This window comes from Ctenopharyngodon idella, chromosome 12 (genome assembly GCF_019924925.1).
Source record: "Ctenopharyngodon idella isolate HZGC_01 chromosome 12, HZGC01, whole genome shotgun sequence".
Lineage (NCBI taxonomy): Eukaryota > Metazoa > Chordata > Actinopteri > Cypriniformes > Xenocyprididae > Ctenopharyngodon > Ctenopharyngodon idella.
Window position 1 is genome coordinate 2,913,947 of NC_067231.1, and position 18,465 is coordinate 2,932,411.

An 18,465-nucleotide genomic window follows, 5' to 3' on the forward strand; every position below is an offset into this window, starting at 1 on the left:
ATCTTATATCAGACGTCAGTCATACACCTAATACATCAGTAGTTCTTTATTGTGATTAAAGAGTTTTAAAAGAGATTATTTATTTATTTATTTATTTATTTATTATTTATTTATCATTATTATTATTATTATATTTATTTATTTTTTTTTTTTTTTTTTTTGATAGAAGGATCATCGTGTTTCCACTCTTTCCTGTCACCTGACGTGCCTCCGCGTCGTAGCAGTCACGCCGTCGCGTGCGTTTACGTAAAGCTCGCGCTCCGGTTTCCCTGGCGGAGAAGATGGCGGCTCCTGGACCGGGGGAGTATTTCAGTGTCGGGAGCCATGTCTCTTGCCTCACTTGTTTAGGCCAACGTTTGCAGGGAGAGGTGGTGGCTTTCGATTACCCGTCCAAGATGTTGACTCTGAGTATCCTTTATTCCTCGGATATGTGCGTTTAAACGGCTGGACTGTGTCAAACTGAAGCTCCGCGCGAGCATGTTTATGTGTGCGCTAGTGGCCTCATTCAACGCCTATTCTTGCTTCGTTTGCTTTCTATGTTGTGTTTGGAAACGATCAGCTGTGTTTGTCGCTTGGTGTTTTCTGTGCTTTGTTGATTTGACGTGGGTTCACAGTTGAAAACGTGTTGGAAAAGTGTTGTTTGTGGTTAGCTTGTTGATTAGCATGTCCTCGCGACCGACAATATTAGCCCGCGCGCTAAGCTAATGTCTTTCCAGTGTAATAATGGCAGCTCTCATATGGCATGTTACATAGTTTATAACCGATTCTCTTTTTTATTTAACTAAGTATTAGTTTGTAGGGAGGGAAAAAAATCATGCCCAGGTTGCGTAGCATACACCGGTTTACCATCATACTACACGCGGTATGTCGTTATATTATTGATCTGAGAACAGTATCAGACTTAATGGTTTTTGTAGTTTTTGCCCATGTTATACAAATACTGGAGTTTGTGAATGTTGAGATTGGAAGGATGACATGCCACCCTATTCACTATACTTAATGCACAAAATATAAATCACAATGCTGAATTGCTGAAAAAATGCCTTTTTATAGCTCACATCTTTTGACATGCAATTTTAAAGGGTGACCAGAGGAGTGTTGGCACACCCTTTGACCTGGCATGGCTTAATAACAATCAGTGAAGATTTCACATCACCACGACCTGAAGGTGGATGATTTTACAATTATACTAAAAGGACTTTTACATGCTAAAAAAGTGTAAACTATCACTCAGACGACAGAAGGCATGTAATAAATTGTGTGCAACAGGATTTTCAGCAAAGTTTGATCAGGTTGGTAATTTAGAGGCTTTAGAAATTTGTGTATCAATTATGATACAGTAGGCTTCATAGGGTTAGGGATAGATCGTATCCTTTTGATACCTGGAAAAACCTGAACGTTTTTCAGGTGTCTACTACAGACGGAGACAGTTCTTAGTGATGACTGCATTAATCTGCTTGTCACACATATGACTTTCATGAGATTTCATATTTCTTTAAATCCCACCTGTCCCTGTTCAATACTGACACTCCTTGTTTGACATGTTTGACATCACTTGTCACTTTTTTTTTTTTTCTGGTCTTATTTTTTGTAGGCTTACTCAGCCAATTACTCATGTTGGTTTCATTTTATGTATTGCTCTCTGCTCGTCTTTTACGTCTAACCTTGTGGGGGACGGATGAATCAGAGCAGCAGACTGAAGTGATAGTTGAACCGCTCAATGTCTTTGGTGTATTGTAAACAGGTGTGTCAGTAACTGCTTTCAGTGTTTAGTAAACCAACTCATTTCCCGAACAGGAGGGTTCAACACCTACCTGTTTTTCTATTTATTTATTTATTTTTTTAAGTGAAAGAACAATCTTCATAATCTTGTCTTGATGTCTCTGTTTGATTTACCCTTAACCCTCTTCCCAGAATGTCCTTCCTCCAGCGGTAAGCCCAACCTCAGCGACGTCATCTTGATTAACTTAGCCTATGTTTCAGAGGTGGATATAATTAATGACCGCACTGAGACGCCTCCTCCTCTAGCATCCTTGAATGTTAGCAAGGTAAGATCAACTTTTGAGCTTAAAATAGAAAGCACCAAGGGTTGGTGGTACGATCACAATTTTATATACTGGTGTAAGTCATTTTAATTTATGATAACACTATACATATATGACAATATAGTTGGTATGGCCTATTGGTGATGCCTTTAAAGGGTTAGTTCATCCCAAAATAAAAATTGTCATTAATTACTCACCCTCATGTCGTTCCACACCCGAAAGACCTTCGTTGATCTTCAGAACACAAAGTAATATATTTTTGATGAAATCTGAGAGGTATGACTCGTCCATAGACAGCAATATATTCAACACTTTCAAGGTCCAGAAAGGTACTAAAGACATCGTTAAAACAGTCGACGTGACTGCAGTGGTTCAACCTTAATGTTATAAAGAGACGAGTACTTTTTATGCGCCAAAACAAAAATAATGACTTTATTCAACAATCTCTTGTGTCATTCTCATACGTTGTTTATGTCCAACGCTTCCAGTTTCTACGTCCGAACGGCGACTCGTTATTGGCCGGCTCCTGCATCAGCATCACACGCATGTGTCGTGCTGCTCACGTGATCAGCTTTGGCCAATACTGAGCCGGCATTCGGACGTAAACACAGAAGCCTTCACTGTGCTTACTGCGTCCTCTGCGTAAGGATAATGACAGGGAAGAGAAGAGTCTTTTGTTCCTGTAGTGTGTGGAGTGCTGCGACGTGACCAGGAAAGCACACCACACACACTAACAGATTCCGTTCACAAACAATCAGAGTCCCATCTGTGAACACGGGAAATCTAGCAAAAACTCTCTCATCAATTGTGACTTTAGTGTAAACGAACATGGCTGACGACAGGCAAGAAGAAATGGCGATAATAATGTTTGGACTGCTTTTTACAGGAAATTCATGGGGGATAAAAAGAAAAAACTTTGGATGAAGTCATGTTGTGTTTCTGTTTTCTGTCAGCTCACTTTCAGATATCGTTTTGTTCCATGATGTGACACTCTACAGAGTGAGTGTGCGTTTTTCCTCAGGGTTCCTCTCACACAACAGGATTTCTGATCGTAAATATATTTAAGATGTTATATATTTATGATTTGAGATCTGTGCTGCCCTGACGTTCTTCCGAGCAGATTCAATCACTCTTAACACACGTCACACCACAGGAAAATCTGAAAAGATGATTTGTAGAACCATCAAGATAAACAGGACTTTACCTAGAATTGTCATAAGGTGAGAATTGGGCCCAAAATCAGCCTGATTATCGTGTAGTGTGTGGGTTCCTTTAGTAGCAGCGGTTGCAATGGCAGCCTACATGTATCCGTATCAAACCGAACAGATATAGGGCTTTTGTTAGGTTACACACAATGCTGATTTATCTTGCATGCACAGAACCAAAAAGAAAGCATTTTGGAGCAACTTGGAACTCGTGTGCACTAGAGATGTTGCACAATGACTATAAATTCCAGTTAGATGTGCCACATGTTAATTTAACTTTTATGCCAGACAAGGAAGTGAAGTGTAGTTGCAGTCTGTTTTTCACGTTACTCCTGTTCATTCAGCACTCTCTCGTGAAGTAAAGCAGTCCCTCCCACTAATAGCCAGGCAGTTTTATCTACCACAGTAGACATGTTTTTGCACAATTTCTATCAGTTTAAACAGTTCTTCCACCACCAGCACTGCTGTACACTTAATTTGTTGGTAGAGGGCAAATACTGTGATTTCTGATGTTATTTGTATTTGTATTTATAGTATTTTTTTTTTTTTTTTTTTGTCCTCTATTAATAAACCTCTATTCTTTTCACATAGTCATGGGCTATGTTCAGACTGCAGGCAAATCAGATTTTTTATCAGATCTTTTCAGGCAGACTGTCCACACTATTATTTGCAAAATTTGTGTGTCTAGACATAATAAACTTGGGTTGATTGGGTAACGACGTAGGCGTACCCGCATGTGACAAGGCTTTTAAAACGGATGCAGGACACATAGAGGTGCATCATCTCGCTCTCCAAATAAGCATCCTGTCGAGTCGTGGTGCAGATCTCCTCCGTTGCACAAGAAAAAATCAGCAATGGAGGAGACTGGTGTATATTGTGATGTTCCATGCTGTAGTCACGGCCAAAAACTTTGGGCATACCATTTGAATACCTTATAATTACCTCTGGCATTTCTGTCACCGGTTTTGATGTTATCGTTGTATGTCAAGTTAAGAGTGATGCAAAAGACAATTTGAAATCCAATTTGAGCAGCCAGAACGCCCAGACTGAGACGCATCTGTAAAAATATTATTGCAGTCGCATTTCAAACCACCTCCAAATGTGGTTTGAATCAGATTTGACATTTTTGCTGTCCAGACTTTCAAAACCCCATCTGGATTTTTTTTTTTTTTTTTTTTTTTTTTTTTTGCTGGCAGTCTGAACATAGCCATAGTGGTTTGTAAAACTTTTCACAGATGTTGTACTAAATCAGGCGTGTTAAACTTCTGGAGGGTCACTGTCCTGCAAAGTTCAGCTCCAACCCTAATTAAACACACCTGAACCAGCTAATTAAGGTCTTCAGGATTACTAGAAACTTCCAGGCAGGTGTTTTGGAGCTAAACTCTGCAGGTCTGTGTCCCTTCAGGAGCAGAGTTTGCCTCATGTACTAGATGAACATGTGATAGTAAATAATACAAGATCGAGATGATGCCTGTCTGTCAGTATCTAATTTTGACATCTTTTGTTCCACAGCTTGCCAATCGAGCAAGGACGGAAAAGGAAGACAAGTTGTCCCAAGCCTATGCAATCAGTGCTGGGGTTTCAGTTGAGGGCCAGCAATTATTCCAGACTATACACAAAACGTAAGACTTGCAAACTTTACTTGCATTGTGAAGCCTAATGTAAGGCTTTATGTATCTATAATCAAAGTGATGTTAAAAGTGGTAATCCATATTGTAACGTTGTTTACTCTTAAATGAATGATTAATACTTTTGATTCGAGTATGTGAGATAAAGACTGAAGTCAAATCTGTAGCCTACAAGTTGTATTCCTCTGCATTTGACAAGGTGGTCCCCCTTTGTGCGGTCTGCCATGATGATTGAATTAAAGTATAAGGTCAAAATGTGATTTCAATAAAAACAATCATCTACAGAGAATTCGAGCTTAAACATTATTTAAGTATGAAACGTGTTTCTATATTAAGGCCCCGATATACTTCAAGCGAAATTGAAGAACGAACTGGTGTGACTTCATTTCGAATAAATTCAGACCTAAACCAAGTTTGTTTTGTCTTCGTTTCGGGAGTTCGAAACGGCTTACCAAAGCGAACTTTCCAGAAAAGTTCTCTCTGTGGTGTGTTTCCCAAAAGCGTCGTTAGCCAACTACGGTCACATTGATTTCTGTTGGTTACCAGGGAACTTGACCATAGTTGCTTTTGGGAAATGCATCCCTGGCTGGTCAACACCTTCAAACTCACATTGGTCTGTGGCGATTACATAATAGGTAGGTGAAGCTCTATGGCTCCGCCTTCTTTGTTGTGGAAATCATCTTCAGTTCATTTCTTCTGTTCAGGCCGTCGAGGTCAAACATCCGTGAGTAAAAAAATAAACACACTGGAGAGCTGCTTTATAGTGGAAAATGAAGTTGTAATTGTAATCGAAAGAGACACTGACATGTTTAATACTGTAAAGCTGCTTGCTTTAAAACAATCTATTGTATAAAGTGAGATGTAAACGTGACAGGAGTGCCGAATTGCAGAGCTTGTGCAAACATCCACATCGCTATGATGAGATGCTTTCTTGACTGTTTTCTCATCGCTGTCATTTTTGTTTTATTGAAAGAACGCAGCACATATTTACATATTCATTTAAACGCCGCTTTCAGTAGCGTGGGCGGCATCAGGATGTTCGCTAACAGTATATCGCTGTTCACATATTTCAAACTTCTTTTTACCCCAAAGCAAAGAACAAAAAAGAAATTCGCTGTGAGTATATCGGGGCCTTTACTCTTCATTTGATCATTTTAAGCGTTTTTACTCGCTGCTGGTGTGCCCGTCTTGAGTTTGTTTGATCTCTTTGTTATCCAGCATCAAAGACTGTAAATGGCAGGAGAAGAACATCATTGTGATGGATGACGTCGTAATCTCACCACCATACCAGGTGGAGAACTGCAAAGGCAAAGAGGGAAGTGCTCTAAGTCATATACGCAAAATTGTGAGTATTACAGAATCTTTCAATTCAGTAATATAGCTTTCATTTTAGTATTGCGTTAAGAGCTCTTCTCCAGCAACATCCATAGGTTTTTACAAGATTGAAAATATGAAAAGTTAAGCCAGCAGTTAAGTCCTGTCTTAAGTCAAATGTGGGATATTTTATCTCTCTGACTCCTCACAAAAGTCGTTCCACTGGTCGATGCTTGAAAGACGTATACACAATGGCAAGGCTGCTGTTAGCTTCACAGGTCAATTGTCAATGAAGTCTCCTAGCAGCCAAATTCTGGACAAAATAGTGTTGTCAAAAGTACCAAGTCGGTACTGAAATGTTAAAAATGTAACAATACTAGCATTTCCCCCTAGAATTTTGAGCGCTGTTGAGAGGATTTGTAAACACCTCTGATTGGCCATTGTGTTCACTCGCTCAACAGATGTCTTGGCTATAATGATCAACACACGGGATTGTTTGAAAGTGTTTTGAAAGAGAGACCGGGAGCATTTGAAAGCAGGTGTCTATTAGCAGCTCCCAGTTGCTCCCGTGTGTATCTGTGTAAGCCCTCGGAGAAGAGCGTTGAAGATGTCTATTTACAACATGTATTTGAAGCGTTGATCATTATAGCTCAATAGCGCTCAAAACGCTAGGGGGAAATGCTGGTATCAGCACATTTTTAAAATTTCAGTACCGACTTGGTACTTTTGATGACACTAGGACAAGAAATAATGCTTCAAATGCAGTGCCCACCATTTGATCTACAAGTGTTTTATTGTGACCTCATTCACTCTCATCTCTGTCAAAATTGGCATTTATATGGCAGACGTTTCCCTGTAACCTAAGTATTTTCAAGTTGGAAAAGTGCAATAAAAAGCTATTTCATATTGTAAGTTGACTTTACAAGTTTAGTGGAATGCAACAGTAGGGATGGGCTGACAATATTGATTTCTTGAATTTTTTTTTTTTTTTTTTTTTTTTTAATAATTGACCTTCATTTTGATGAACTGATGTTGATTGTTAAATCCCAAGAATCAATCTTTTAAGTCTATGCTGTTTTCAGTCACTTCACTAATCATTTCTTGCACGCCATTTTTTCAGTAATCGCAAAAAGCTTTGTGCTTTCAAATTCTGAAGAAAGACGCCAAGTGCACAAACCATTATATTTACCTCAGGAAAGCCATTCACTCTCCATAGCTCAATAGTTAGCTGGAAATAATAACTCTAGAGAGGAGCATTTTGTACTGTATTATATACAATATTTTTACTTAACCTGCTAGTTATGTCTAATCTATGTTTGAATAAATCTCTTTAAGTTATGACAGCCACCACTGAAATGTTTATATTTCAAAAACTGGACCAGACATATAATTATATCGTAAAAACATAGACATAAAACCTCCTTATGTACAGTTGAAATGATTGTATACAACTCTTGTACATGCATACAACATTCAATTCTTATTTGAGTGTTGTATCTAAAAATAAATAGCAATTGAAATTGCACTCCGCTGTTAATTTTAACATTATTTTAAGTATGTACCAACCAGCAGGGTTCCCTGCATGCTGTGCCTGATGTGTATCCAAATGAATGGAATGAGATTGGAAATTAAATCAAATGAGCCAGTGAATCAGAATCAAATTGTGAAATCTGTCAGTACCCAGTTCTAGTAAATTGACTTAATACATTTAGTGGAACACAGCAGTAGTGTTTTTCACTTCCATTTTAAAAGAAAAAAAAAAGAAAAAGATTTGCACCTAAAGAAACAAGGCTACCATGTTTTCCCTTCCAAGTGCACTGTAAATGCATTATGCCAGTGATTCCCAAACTGGGGTACGTGAGGTGACAGAGAGGGTTTGCGAACAAAATGCTGAGTTTTTTTTGTTCGTTTAATTCTACACCACCTTAAAATAACATTAAAACCGAGCATGCATTTCTAACAGGCAAAACGCTGTAAAAGGTCAAATACATGACATCCAATTAAATTACCTCATCTTTTGTGGTCAAAACTGACTGCATCCACACAAGCAGTGTGTATATGATAGGTTTCATGCAGAATATGCTGCCTTAGCCAATCATGCTTTATTGACTACCATGGTATTTTTTTCCTACTATGGTAGACGATGGGGGGTGAGATCTGCTTGGTTACAAATATTCTTCCAAATATCTTCCTTTGTGTACAGCAGAACAAAGACATGTATACAGGTTTTGAACAATTTGAGGATGAGTAAATGATGACAATTTTCATTTGAGTGAACTATCCCTTTAAGGCGGCAAATATTGTTCCCTTTTTGGAAAAGGTGTGACTGTAGTCTAAGTGGGGAAAAAAGGGGGTACTCAGAAGGATGTTTAATGCCTCAGTGGGTATGCCACTCTAAAAAGTTTGGGAACCACTACATTGTCTAGAGAATTTTTTATTCTTTACAAGGCAGGTGACGCATATGTCTTTGAATGTTTCTACGTGGATCAGTCGACGATTGATTGTCATCCACGTATACAGGTGTCGTATTGATCGCTTGTCATGATTTGCGTCTTTCTTTTCAGGTTGAGAAACATTTTAGAGATGTGGAAAGCCAGAAGTCGATGCAACGTACACAAGCACAGCAAACACAGAAGGACTCGTCTTTATCCTCCTGAGTGGGGGGTATGGCTCATCTGGGGAGGGCACCACGGGCATCAAGGGCCTAACAGCTGGTCGAAACCAGCGCTCATCTCCCCCTCTGCGTCGTAGTCCGAGGGTGGATGCACCAAGGGCCTAGGGTCTGGAAGATCAACAAAAGAAACAAAAAAAAAAAAAAAAAAAGCGAAAATGTTTTAAGAAACATGAGAGTGAAAAGAGTTCATTCTAAATTAGACTTTATAAAGATAATTTAAAACACCAACCATCAAACAAACCATAGTTTCTTTGACTAACAGTGTCTTATCCCCTCTCTGCCCCTTCTTCCTCCTCCTGTGTTTCATCTAAAGATAGCTTTTCATATTTTCTTCTCTCTTACATCCCTCCTTCGCCTTCTATTCCATTTTGTCAAAAAAAAAGAAAAAAACAAACCAGTCAGAAAAGCTTGTTAGCTTTATTTACTTTGATGCTTTTTTTTTTTTTTTTTTCTTTCTTTGGCTGTTTGTTCTACAAGTGTCTGTCTGTTCTGTATTTTAAACAAAATGTGACTTCAGATGCCACACGTTACAAAGGACATTTTCTAAAATAAAAGTAACAAAAATTCTGACTGTAATGCTGTACTTTCAGTTGCTTTTTCAGAAACACAATATGCTTGCAGAAGGGGTTAAATGTATTGGCCCTTTCTGTCAAAGGTTTGTGGCCTTTTTTCCACCTGTTCTAATCTAATAGCATTTTAGTCATTTTGCAAAAACCACAGTAGTTAAAGTGTGGTTAACACAACATTGGCTCAGAATTATGGAAGCTTGTTTCTGCCACTGAATAAAAAATGATAATTGCAACTTTTTATTTCATAATTTGACTTTTTTTTTTTTTCTTTTTTTTCTTCTCACAATTGCAAGTTTACACCTCGCAATTTTGACTTTTCTCAGAGTTGCGAGTTATAAAGTTACAATTGCAGGATATAAACTCAGAATTGTGGGATATAAACTCACAATTGCGAGAAATAGAATTGTGAGAAAGTCAGAATTGTGAGAAATAGTCAGAATTGCAAGTTATAAACTCACAATTGCGAGAAATAAAGTCAGAATTAAGAGTAAAACTCACAATTGCAGGATATAAACTTGGAATTCTGACCTTTCTCACAATTCTGACCTTTTCTCGCAATTGCGAGTTTATATCTCACAATTCTGACTTTTCTCAGAATTGTGTGATATAAACTCACAATTGCAAGTTATAAAGTCAGAATTGTGAGGGGAAAAAAAATCAGAATTGTGAGAAGTCGCAATTACCTTTTTATTTTTCTATTCAGTGGCAGAAACAAGCTTCCATGCAGTATAGCTGGCTACCAAACTAGTATTTATGCCATGTGTGCAATATTCTGTGCATGGCATGCGTCTGTTTTGTATACACGGAATAGCTGGATGACCTTCATTTTCCAAACCAGTATATCATAGTGTGATACGCTTGACATTGCAGTTCCAGTATGATGCATGAACCAGAAGTGAAATCAACTGGAAATCCAACATAATTGGACACTTTGCCTGATTAAATGTGTCGTGTGATGATAATGTAGCATAGTAGGCTCCTTTGAAACACATAACACATGCTATTTCCCATACCATGCAGACTGCAGAGTATATTCTGAGCTAGTACTCCATTTCAAAACAAGTCATGCTGCATGGATTTTTGTCCAATTGTACACTTTTTTTTTTTTTTTCTTTTTTTTTTTTTTTTTTTCCCTTTAGTCACATGTTGAATCTCTTTCCTTTTTGGAGTATTTTTAGAAATCGTACAAGAAATGTGGTTCTAGGTGCACATGTAATTATAATAAGGTTTACTGGTCAAATATCTTTGAAACTCATTAGCTACACACTGCCAACAGCCTTTGGGTTAATTACACGAATAGAGTTTCAATCGAGTGTTTATCACTGCTATGAACTATAAAAGGTTTTGGCTTTCCTTGACCCTATTATGGCAGTGTCAAAAGGTCTTCATTGTTCATAGATTAAAGGTTAGATTATTAGTGTAACTAATACGCACACTGCTGGCACCAGTTTCCATCACTAAACACACCTCACCATGGTACACGTCAAAGATTTAACATGGTGTAAGATGCCCCTTGGGGTTTCTATTGAGATCTTTAACATTCTTAGCTGTAAGACTACACGTCCTGTTTCTAAAGTGATGGACCGTTCAATGAAATATTCAGTATGTACCAAGTACTCTTGTTTCTTGAGTGATGCAATGTGCTTTGAGGATAAATCAAGTCCATGTCATAGAGACTCCAGCAGGGTTGCATGCAGGACGCTCTTTGCTTTAGATCTAAATCAGAATTTCAAGGCTTAGCTTTGTTAATAGTGGAACATGAATCAAGGGTGCAGATGTCAGACTTACCTCATTTGTAAGTGGCTTTGGATTAAAGCATCTGCTAAATGATTAAATGTAGAAGTAGTGTTAAGTATTTGAGCGAAGGGTTAGGGTAGGAATCTAATAGAGTTTGAATGTAAATTGAATTATGTAGAGGAAAATGTGCTGTTTGATATTACTGGCATGTTTCTACTCAACTAGTGGCTCTATATTCTTGAAGATGGATTTGAGCAGTTTGTGGTAAGTACAATTAGATCTATAATTCTTTAAGCATGAATAAATGTCTTGGAAATGTGATCTATACACAGCTGGCCAGGAAGAATGTTGACCGACATAATGATGAACTCCGACTATGATTGTGTGAAATGATAAACGGATTAAAGGATTTACCTCTTTATGTAATTTGAGTACTCATGCCAAGCCACAAATCCTTGTAGATCTCAGACTGTAAGCTGTTTGAAAATTAATTATAAATTTACAGGAATATACCAGTTGACTTTATTTCCTTTCCGCTCAACCAGACGATCCTGCGCTGAGAACGAGCGAGACAAGGGTGCTTGTTGATCTGGTACCTCTACAAACTTTTTTCTTTTTTGAATGGAGTCTCTTTGAGCTCAAGTTGAAGATGCTCTGCGTCATATTTTTACTCATCACATTCCTAGTTGCTGGGGGCTCAAAGCTCTGCCCTCATCAGTGTTCTTGTTATGAAGTATCTGAGCTGGTGGACTGTCGATCGCGAGGCTTCACTCACATTCCCCACAGTATTCCACATGGCACGTGGCTCTTGGACCTCAGTGGGAATAAGTTGTCGGAGTTGAGGAGTACCTCTTTTACTGGGATATGGGCCCTCCGGGTCCTCCTGCTTTCACAAAGCAACATGCAGGTGGTGCATTCTCAGGTGCGCTCAAATTTGGGTGTCTGTGTGAATTTCTTTTTCCAACTACACTTACCTTAAATAAACCTTAAATAAAGGTTGTTTATTGGCATTGGTTCCATGGAATCTTTTCATTGCACAAAAGGTTCTTTACAGTGTAAAAAGTTTCTTTAGATTATTAAAACATTCTTCACGCTAAGAAAAAAGAAATGTTTCTTTAAGAACTGATCACTGAAAGGTTCTTTGGAGAACCAAAAATAGTTCTTCTACACTCTTAAAAATAGAAGTTCCAAACGGGGGTTTTCGCAACCATGCCATACACACTCTTCTTAAAAATAAAGGTTCTTTATTGGCATATGGTTAAATGAAGAAGCTTAAATATCCATGGAACATTTCCATTGCACTTAAGGTTCTGAGTTTTAAAATGTTCTTTGCACTAAGATAAAACTGATTCAAGAACTTTTCACTGAAAAGTTCTTTGGGAAACCCAAAATGGTTCTTCTATGGCATCAGTATGAAAACCCATTTTGTAAGCTTTATTTTAGAATTTATTTTAGAGTTTAGAAGAACTACTGAATTTGAGTCCCCCAAATAGCCTTTCAGTGAACAGTTCTTAAAAGAAAGGTTGTTCATGGAACCATAGGTGCTAATAAAAACGTTTATAAATATATATATATATATATATATATATATATATATATATACACAGGTGCATCTCAATAAATTAGAATATCATGAAAAAGTTTTTTTTTTTTTTTTTCTGTAATTCAAAAAGTAAAACTTCAATATATTCTAGATTTATTAGACATAAAGTCAAATATTTCCAGACTTTTTCATTTTGATGATTACAGCTTGCTGCTCATCAAAATCAAAAACTCAGTATCTCAAATTATTAGAATATTTAATTTCAAGTTCTATTAAATTACCATTTTCAGGGTATAAATACTGGGTTTAGGTCAGTAATCCCAACAGCAGTCATGGGGAAGTCTGCTGACTTGACAGTTGTCCAGAAGACGATCATCAAAACCCTCTACAATGAGGGTAAGCCACAGAGGGTCATTGCTGAAAGAGCTGGCTGTTCGCAGAGTGCTGTGCCAAAGCATATTCGTGGAAAGTTGACTGGAAGGAAAAGGTGTGGTAGGAAAAGGTGTACAAGTGAAAGGAATGACCGCAGGCTTGAGAAGATTGTCAGGCGAAGCCGATTTAAGAACTTAGGAGAGCTTCAAAAGGAGTGGACTGAAGCTGGAGTCAGTGCATCAAGAGCCACCACACACAGACGTCTTCAGGAAATGGGCTACAACTGTCACATTCCACGTACCAAGCCACTTCTGAACCAAAGACAACGTCAGAAGCATCTTATCTGGGCTAAGGAGAAAAAGAACTGGACTGTTGCTTAGTGGTCCAAAGTCCTCTTTTCAGATGAAAGTAAATTTTGCATTTCATTTGGAAATCAAGGCCCCAGAGTCTGGAGGAAGAGTGGAGAGGCACAGAAACCATGTTGCTTGAAGTCCAGTGTGAAGTTTCCACAGTCAGAGATGATTTGGGCTGCCATGTCATCTGCTGGTGTTGGTCCACTGTGTTTTCTGAAGTCCACAGTCAACGCAGCCATCTACCAGGAAATTTTAGAGCACTTCAAGCTTCCTTCTGCAAGCTTTATGGAGATGCTGATTTCATTTTCCAGCAGGATTTGGCATCTGCCCACACTGCCAAAGGTACCAAAAGCTGGTTCAATGACCATGGTGTTACTGTGCTTGATTGGCCAGCAAACTTGCCTGACCTGAACCCCATAGAGAATCTATGGGATATTGTCAAGAGGAAGATGAGAGACACCAGACCCAACAATGCAGATGAGCTGAAGGCCGCTATCAAAGCAACCTGGGCTTCCATACCACCTCAGCAGTGCCACAGACTGATCGCCTCCATGCCACGCCACATTGATGCAGTAATTCATGCAAAAGGAGCCCCAACCAAGTATTGAGTGCATAGAAATGAACATACTTTTCAGAAGCCTGACATTTCTGTTTAAAATATCCTTTGTTAAATGTGAGCCAAAATCATCACAATTAAAAGAACCAAAGACTTAAAGTACTTCAGTCTGTGTGCATTGAATTTATTTAATACACAAGTTCCACAATTTGACTTGAATTACTGAAATAAATGAACTTTTCCACGACATTCTAATTTATTGAGATGCTGTATATATAACCAACATTTTTGGGACCTTTATTTTTAAGTGTATTTAAAGGAATAGTTCACTCCAAAATGAAAATTCTGTCATTATTTAGCCTGATATTTCCAAACCCGACTGTCCTCTTTGGACCACAAAATATGTAATGAAAATGCCTCTGTGTTTTTTGTTCATTCCAGTGTTGTTTTGAACCCCTTTGACTTTCACTGTGAGGACAAAAACAGTTGAAACATCTCCAAATTATCATCTTTTTGTGTTTCACAGAAGAAAGAAAGTCATGCAGGTTTGGAACGACAAGAGTGTGTGTAAATGATTACAGAATTGAGTGAACCATCGCTTCAAACACTCAGAAAATAGGTAGGGCGCTGTCACTAGGGCAGTACCTTAGGATGCAAAAGTGAAAAGGTACATCTTTGTAACTTACTTACCCCTTAAAGGTACATATTAGTACTTTAAAAGTATATATTAGTACCTTTTCACTTTTGTACCGTAGGGTACTGCACCAGCGACAAGTGCCGTACCTTTTTTTCTGACAGTGAATGTGATCAGAAAATGCATTCCTCTGCCTCCCTCTTTGGTCTTTAAATTAAGTTTAACTGGATCGTTAGCTGAATGTGCCTTGTTTCTGTTCCAGGCTCTTTCCTCTCTGACCTTCCTGGAAAAGTTGGACCTGTCTTACAATGAGCTCCACGCCCTTCCTCCAGATTTCTCTCAAGGGTTGACCTCCCTTAAAGATCTCAAGCTTTCCCACAATGCTCTGGAGCGTCTTGAGACCCACTCATTCAAGGACCTAGAAAGTCTGGAGAGGTTAGATCTCAGTCACAACCACATTCAGGTCATTGAAGTTGGGGCATTTCGTGGACTTACCATGCTAAGGCACCTTAACCTGGCATGGAATCAATTGACGGTTCTCCAAGGAGGTCTGCTGACCATGCAACAAGGTCTTGGGGTTCTTCTCTTGGACCACAATAATATCTCCAAAATTGAAGCGGAAGCTCTGGCTCCCCTACAAACCCTCACCATACTGAACTTAGAAGCCAACCAGTTGAGAAGCCTTAAGTTCAAGACATTCTTAAACCTTCAGACACCCAGCACACATCTGCAGATGTCAGAGAACCCTTGGACGTGTGACTGCGAACTGCATCGTGTTTTCAGTAAGATACTCTACGTCAGGCATCTCCACGTGGATGATTACATGAATATCACGTGCCACTCTCCGCTCTTACTGGCTGGAGCGTCTCTGGGTTTGATGCACAGTCAGCTGTGTATCGCAGAAACAGCCACTGTTCTGATCATTACTGGAACTGTGATGGTCACTGTAGTGGCAGCCATGGTTATGGCAGAGCGGAAGCGAAAAAAGAAAAAGATGAACTTGGAAAAACAAGGAAATGAGCCTATGCCTTGGGAGTCTCACAAATGAAGAAGGGAGGAAAAGTCAACAGCTATTAGAAATACAATCTTTTCTTACAATATCAGACCATACTCACTTCAACATTAAATAAAAACTGAACCCTTTTACTTTCCCAATACATGTCCCTAACCTAAAAAAATAAAGTTATACTTTATCAAATTATAATAGAGTGCTGCAGGAATTACGTATTTTTGTAGGCTGGAAATGAGCATTTTTAGCTCTGTTTCCATCGTCTTGAAGTCAGTTTTTTTTTTAAAGGCCTGAAATAAGGTCTGTGAACACAAGTTCAATATATTTTTACATTTTAATCTGTGACATAAAATACATCAGTAATACCCCCTTGTGAAGAGGCTAAATGGGACTACTGAAGTTGTTGGGGAAATGAAACTTTAAGCCAAACAGTTAAACTCATCTACTCACTAGTCGCTTTCACAACCTCATTGTGTTAATAATCACTCTCTTGTGAATTATTCTGTCTCAAACTGTCAGGGAAAATGTTTTTAAAATAAAGACCGAAAGAGTTGTGGGAGTGAGGAAGCTTGTTTCCAACACTGAATAAAAAATAAAAAAGGTAATTGTGACTTTATCTCACAATTCTGACTTTTTTCTCGCAATTGGGAGTTAACATCTCGCAATTGTAACTTTTTTTCTCAGAATTGCGTGATATAAACTCGCAATTGTGAGTTATAAAGTCAGAAATCCGTAATATAAAGTCTTTTTTTCCTCAGAATTGCACTTTATAACTCACAATTGCGAGTTTATAACTTGCAATTCTGACTTTATTTCTCGCAATCGTGAGTTTATATCTCACAGTACTGACATTATAACTCGCAATTTTGAGAAAAGAAGTCAAGACTTGAGAGATAAAAAGTCGCAATTACCTATTTTATATTTAGTGGCGGAAACAAGCTTCCATAGTGGGAGGCTTAATGGTCGTGATGTTGAAGTCATGTGACCGTGGTGTAGTTCATTTATAGCCTGACTATTGTATTTAGGCTTCAAAATTCATAAAAATGAAGCAGGGTGATGCAAAGTTATGAGTTGGCCTACAAATATATGGCATCACTGAAGCACTCTGTAACTTATATTAATAATCAATCCTATTAATTCAGTATGGATACATTTTTCCTCGCTCTGAGAAATGTCACATTACTCGTTTGTGAACGCTGTTTCATATTGACTCATCCCTAACTTGAAGGCTGCACCAGAACATATTTCCTTACCACAGACTTTGAATTTTTTAGTACACGATTGTTTTTATCCCATAGTATAAAATACATTATTAGCAGCATATTTAAATAGTTTGATTTAAAATATGCTAATTACTGACTTATTTTTAGATGATCTTGCTAATTGTAGAAAATCCTGCTAAAGGAAATTCGACTTCAGTTTGGGTTTCAGAATTCAAGATGGTAGGTTGTGATCTCAAGCTGAATGACGCATGAAGAAGGTTTGTTTACTTTTTGGAACTCAATACCTGGAGCACCAGCCTGACGTTTGGGGACGGCCTGTAATTGTATTCAATGTTACTTTAAATACACGTAAAGGGATTCTAGTTAATAATGTATTATTGTGTCCTTTGTGCTGGACCATATTTGTTTGATCAACATTTTCTTGTTGACCAGATTATCAGCTGAATCATTTAGAGAATTTACATTTGAAACTATTATTTTAGTTCCAGTTTGTACACTTTGAGGGATAATATGACAAAAGTTTAATACTGTGAATTCTTGAGTTGCTGTTGTAATATTTTCTCCAAAAATCTCTCTCTATATACATACATACACAAGTGTTTAAAAATGCAACAAATTCAAAAATATACAATTAAATTGAAATGCAGAGATCTGTAATATATGAAACAATACAAAAAGTAAGTCTTGAATTATATTTTCCATAAAAAAAAAAATTCCTATCAAAGTTGTGTCCTCACTTTGCGTCAACTGGATTTTTTATAATTCTGAATAAATCAAGCAATGTCATGGTCATCTTTAACTCTGAAGAGCACTTACTATTTCCTGCTCATTGTGGATCTCACAGTAGGACACACAGTCCTGGAAGTTTTAGTTTTTATATTTTATACAAACTATGTTGAAGTTTCTGCGGGCACAGCTTTAACATGTCAACTCCGTCATCCCGGTGTAATAGTTTCTGTAAATAGTTGTGGGATAAATCTTGGCATTTTTATTATGTTTATTAAGGCAGCTACAACTGAGAAAGAAAATTGCTCCACTGTACATGTGGTTAAGGTGGAAAAAATTTAATTTTGTCAGGTTTTATGTCTGATGATTGACAAGTGTTCTCAAAAAGTCTATATAATGTGATTTTATATGTTTTTTGCATATGGGGAATTCTTCTGTTGTTTCATGATTCTATTTACATATACTGTATATTTGGCCCCAGCTGGACCTTTGTCAACATCGTCAGTTGAAGATTTTTGTTAATTTTGAAAGAAATATCTTATTCTTTTTTTCAATTCATTGTGTTAAAATATTAAAACATCAACTGAACTACATGATATCATGTCTTGAGTTACCCCAAAACATTGGTTATATATGTTTAATATTAAAAAGGAGGGTAGAGAATTAAGGAAGTTAGGGTTCCTGGGTTGTGCATAATAACCCAAACCCAAGAAAAAAAATTAGAGAATTTACTTTTTTTCCCCCACTTAGCTCCTTTACTGAACACCATTATTACATAATTAAAGACTTTACACTGTTGTTGGATGAATCAAATTAAAATATCAAGCTTTTTAATGCGTCTGACAGAGTTGACACAAATTAAATTCTGAAGTAAATA

At 37.7% G+C, this 18,465-nt stretch overlaps 2 protein-coding genes across 3 annotated transcripts; both read left to right on the forward strand.

Moving 5' to 3' along the window:
• The first annotated feature begins 184 nt into the window (after positions 1-184).
• Positions 185-9,442, forward strand: lsm12b (LSM12 homolog b). Of its 2 annotated transcripts, XM_051913994.1 has the most exons (6): positions 185-408; positions 1,915-2,048; positions 4,763-4,872; positions 5,971-5,994; positions 6,097-6,223; positions 8,757-9,442. In XM_051913994.1, the coding sequence occupies exons 1-6, from the start codon at positions 282-284 to the stop codon at positions 8,847-8,849; spliced, it is 615 nt and encodes a 204-aa protein (XP_051769954.1). In that variant the 5' UTR covers positions 185-281; the 3' UTR covers positions 8,850-9,442. The 2 variants fall into 2 exon arrangements, with proteins under 2 accessions (XP_051769954.1, XP_051769955.1); XM_051913995.1 differs by lacking the exon at positions 5,971-5,994.
• Positions 9,443-9,624: 182 nt separating this feature from the next.
• LOC127523367 (slit homolog 1 protein) lies at positions 9,625-18,172 on the forward strand. The gene is made up of 2 exons (XM_051913990.1): positions 9,625-12,094; positions 14,893-18,172. The coding sequence occupies exons 1-2, from the start codon at positions 11,822-11,824 to the stop codon at positions 15,676-15,678; spliced, it is 1,059 nt and encodes a 352-aa protein (XP_051769950.1). The 5' UTR covers positions 9,625-11,821; the 3' UTR covers positions 15,679-18,172.
• The last annotated feature ends 293 nt before the right edge of the window (positions 18,173-18,465 follow it).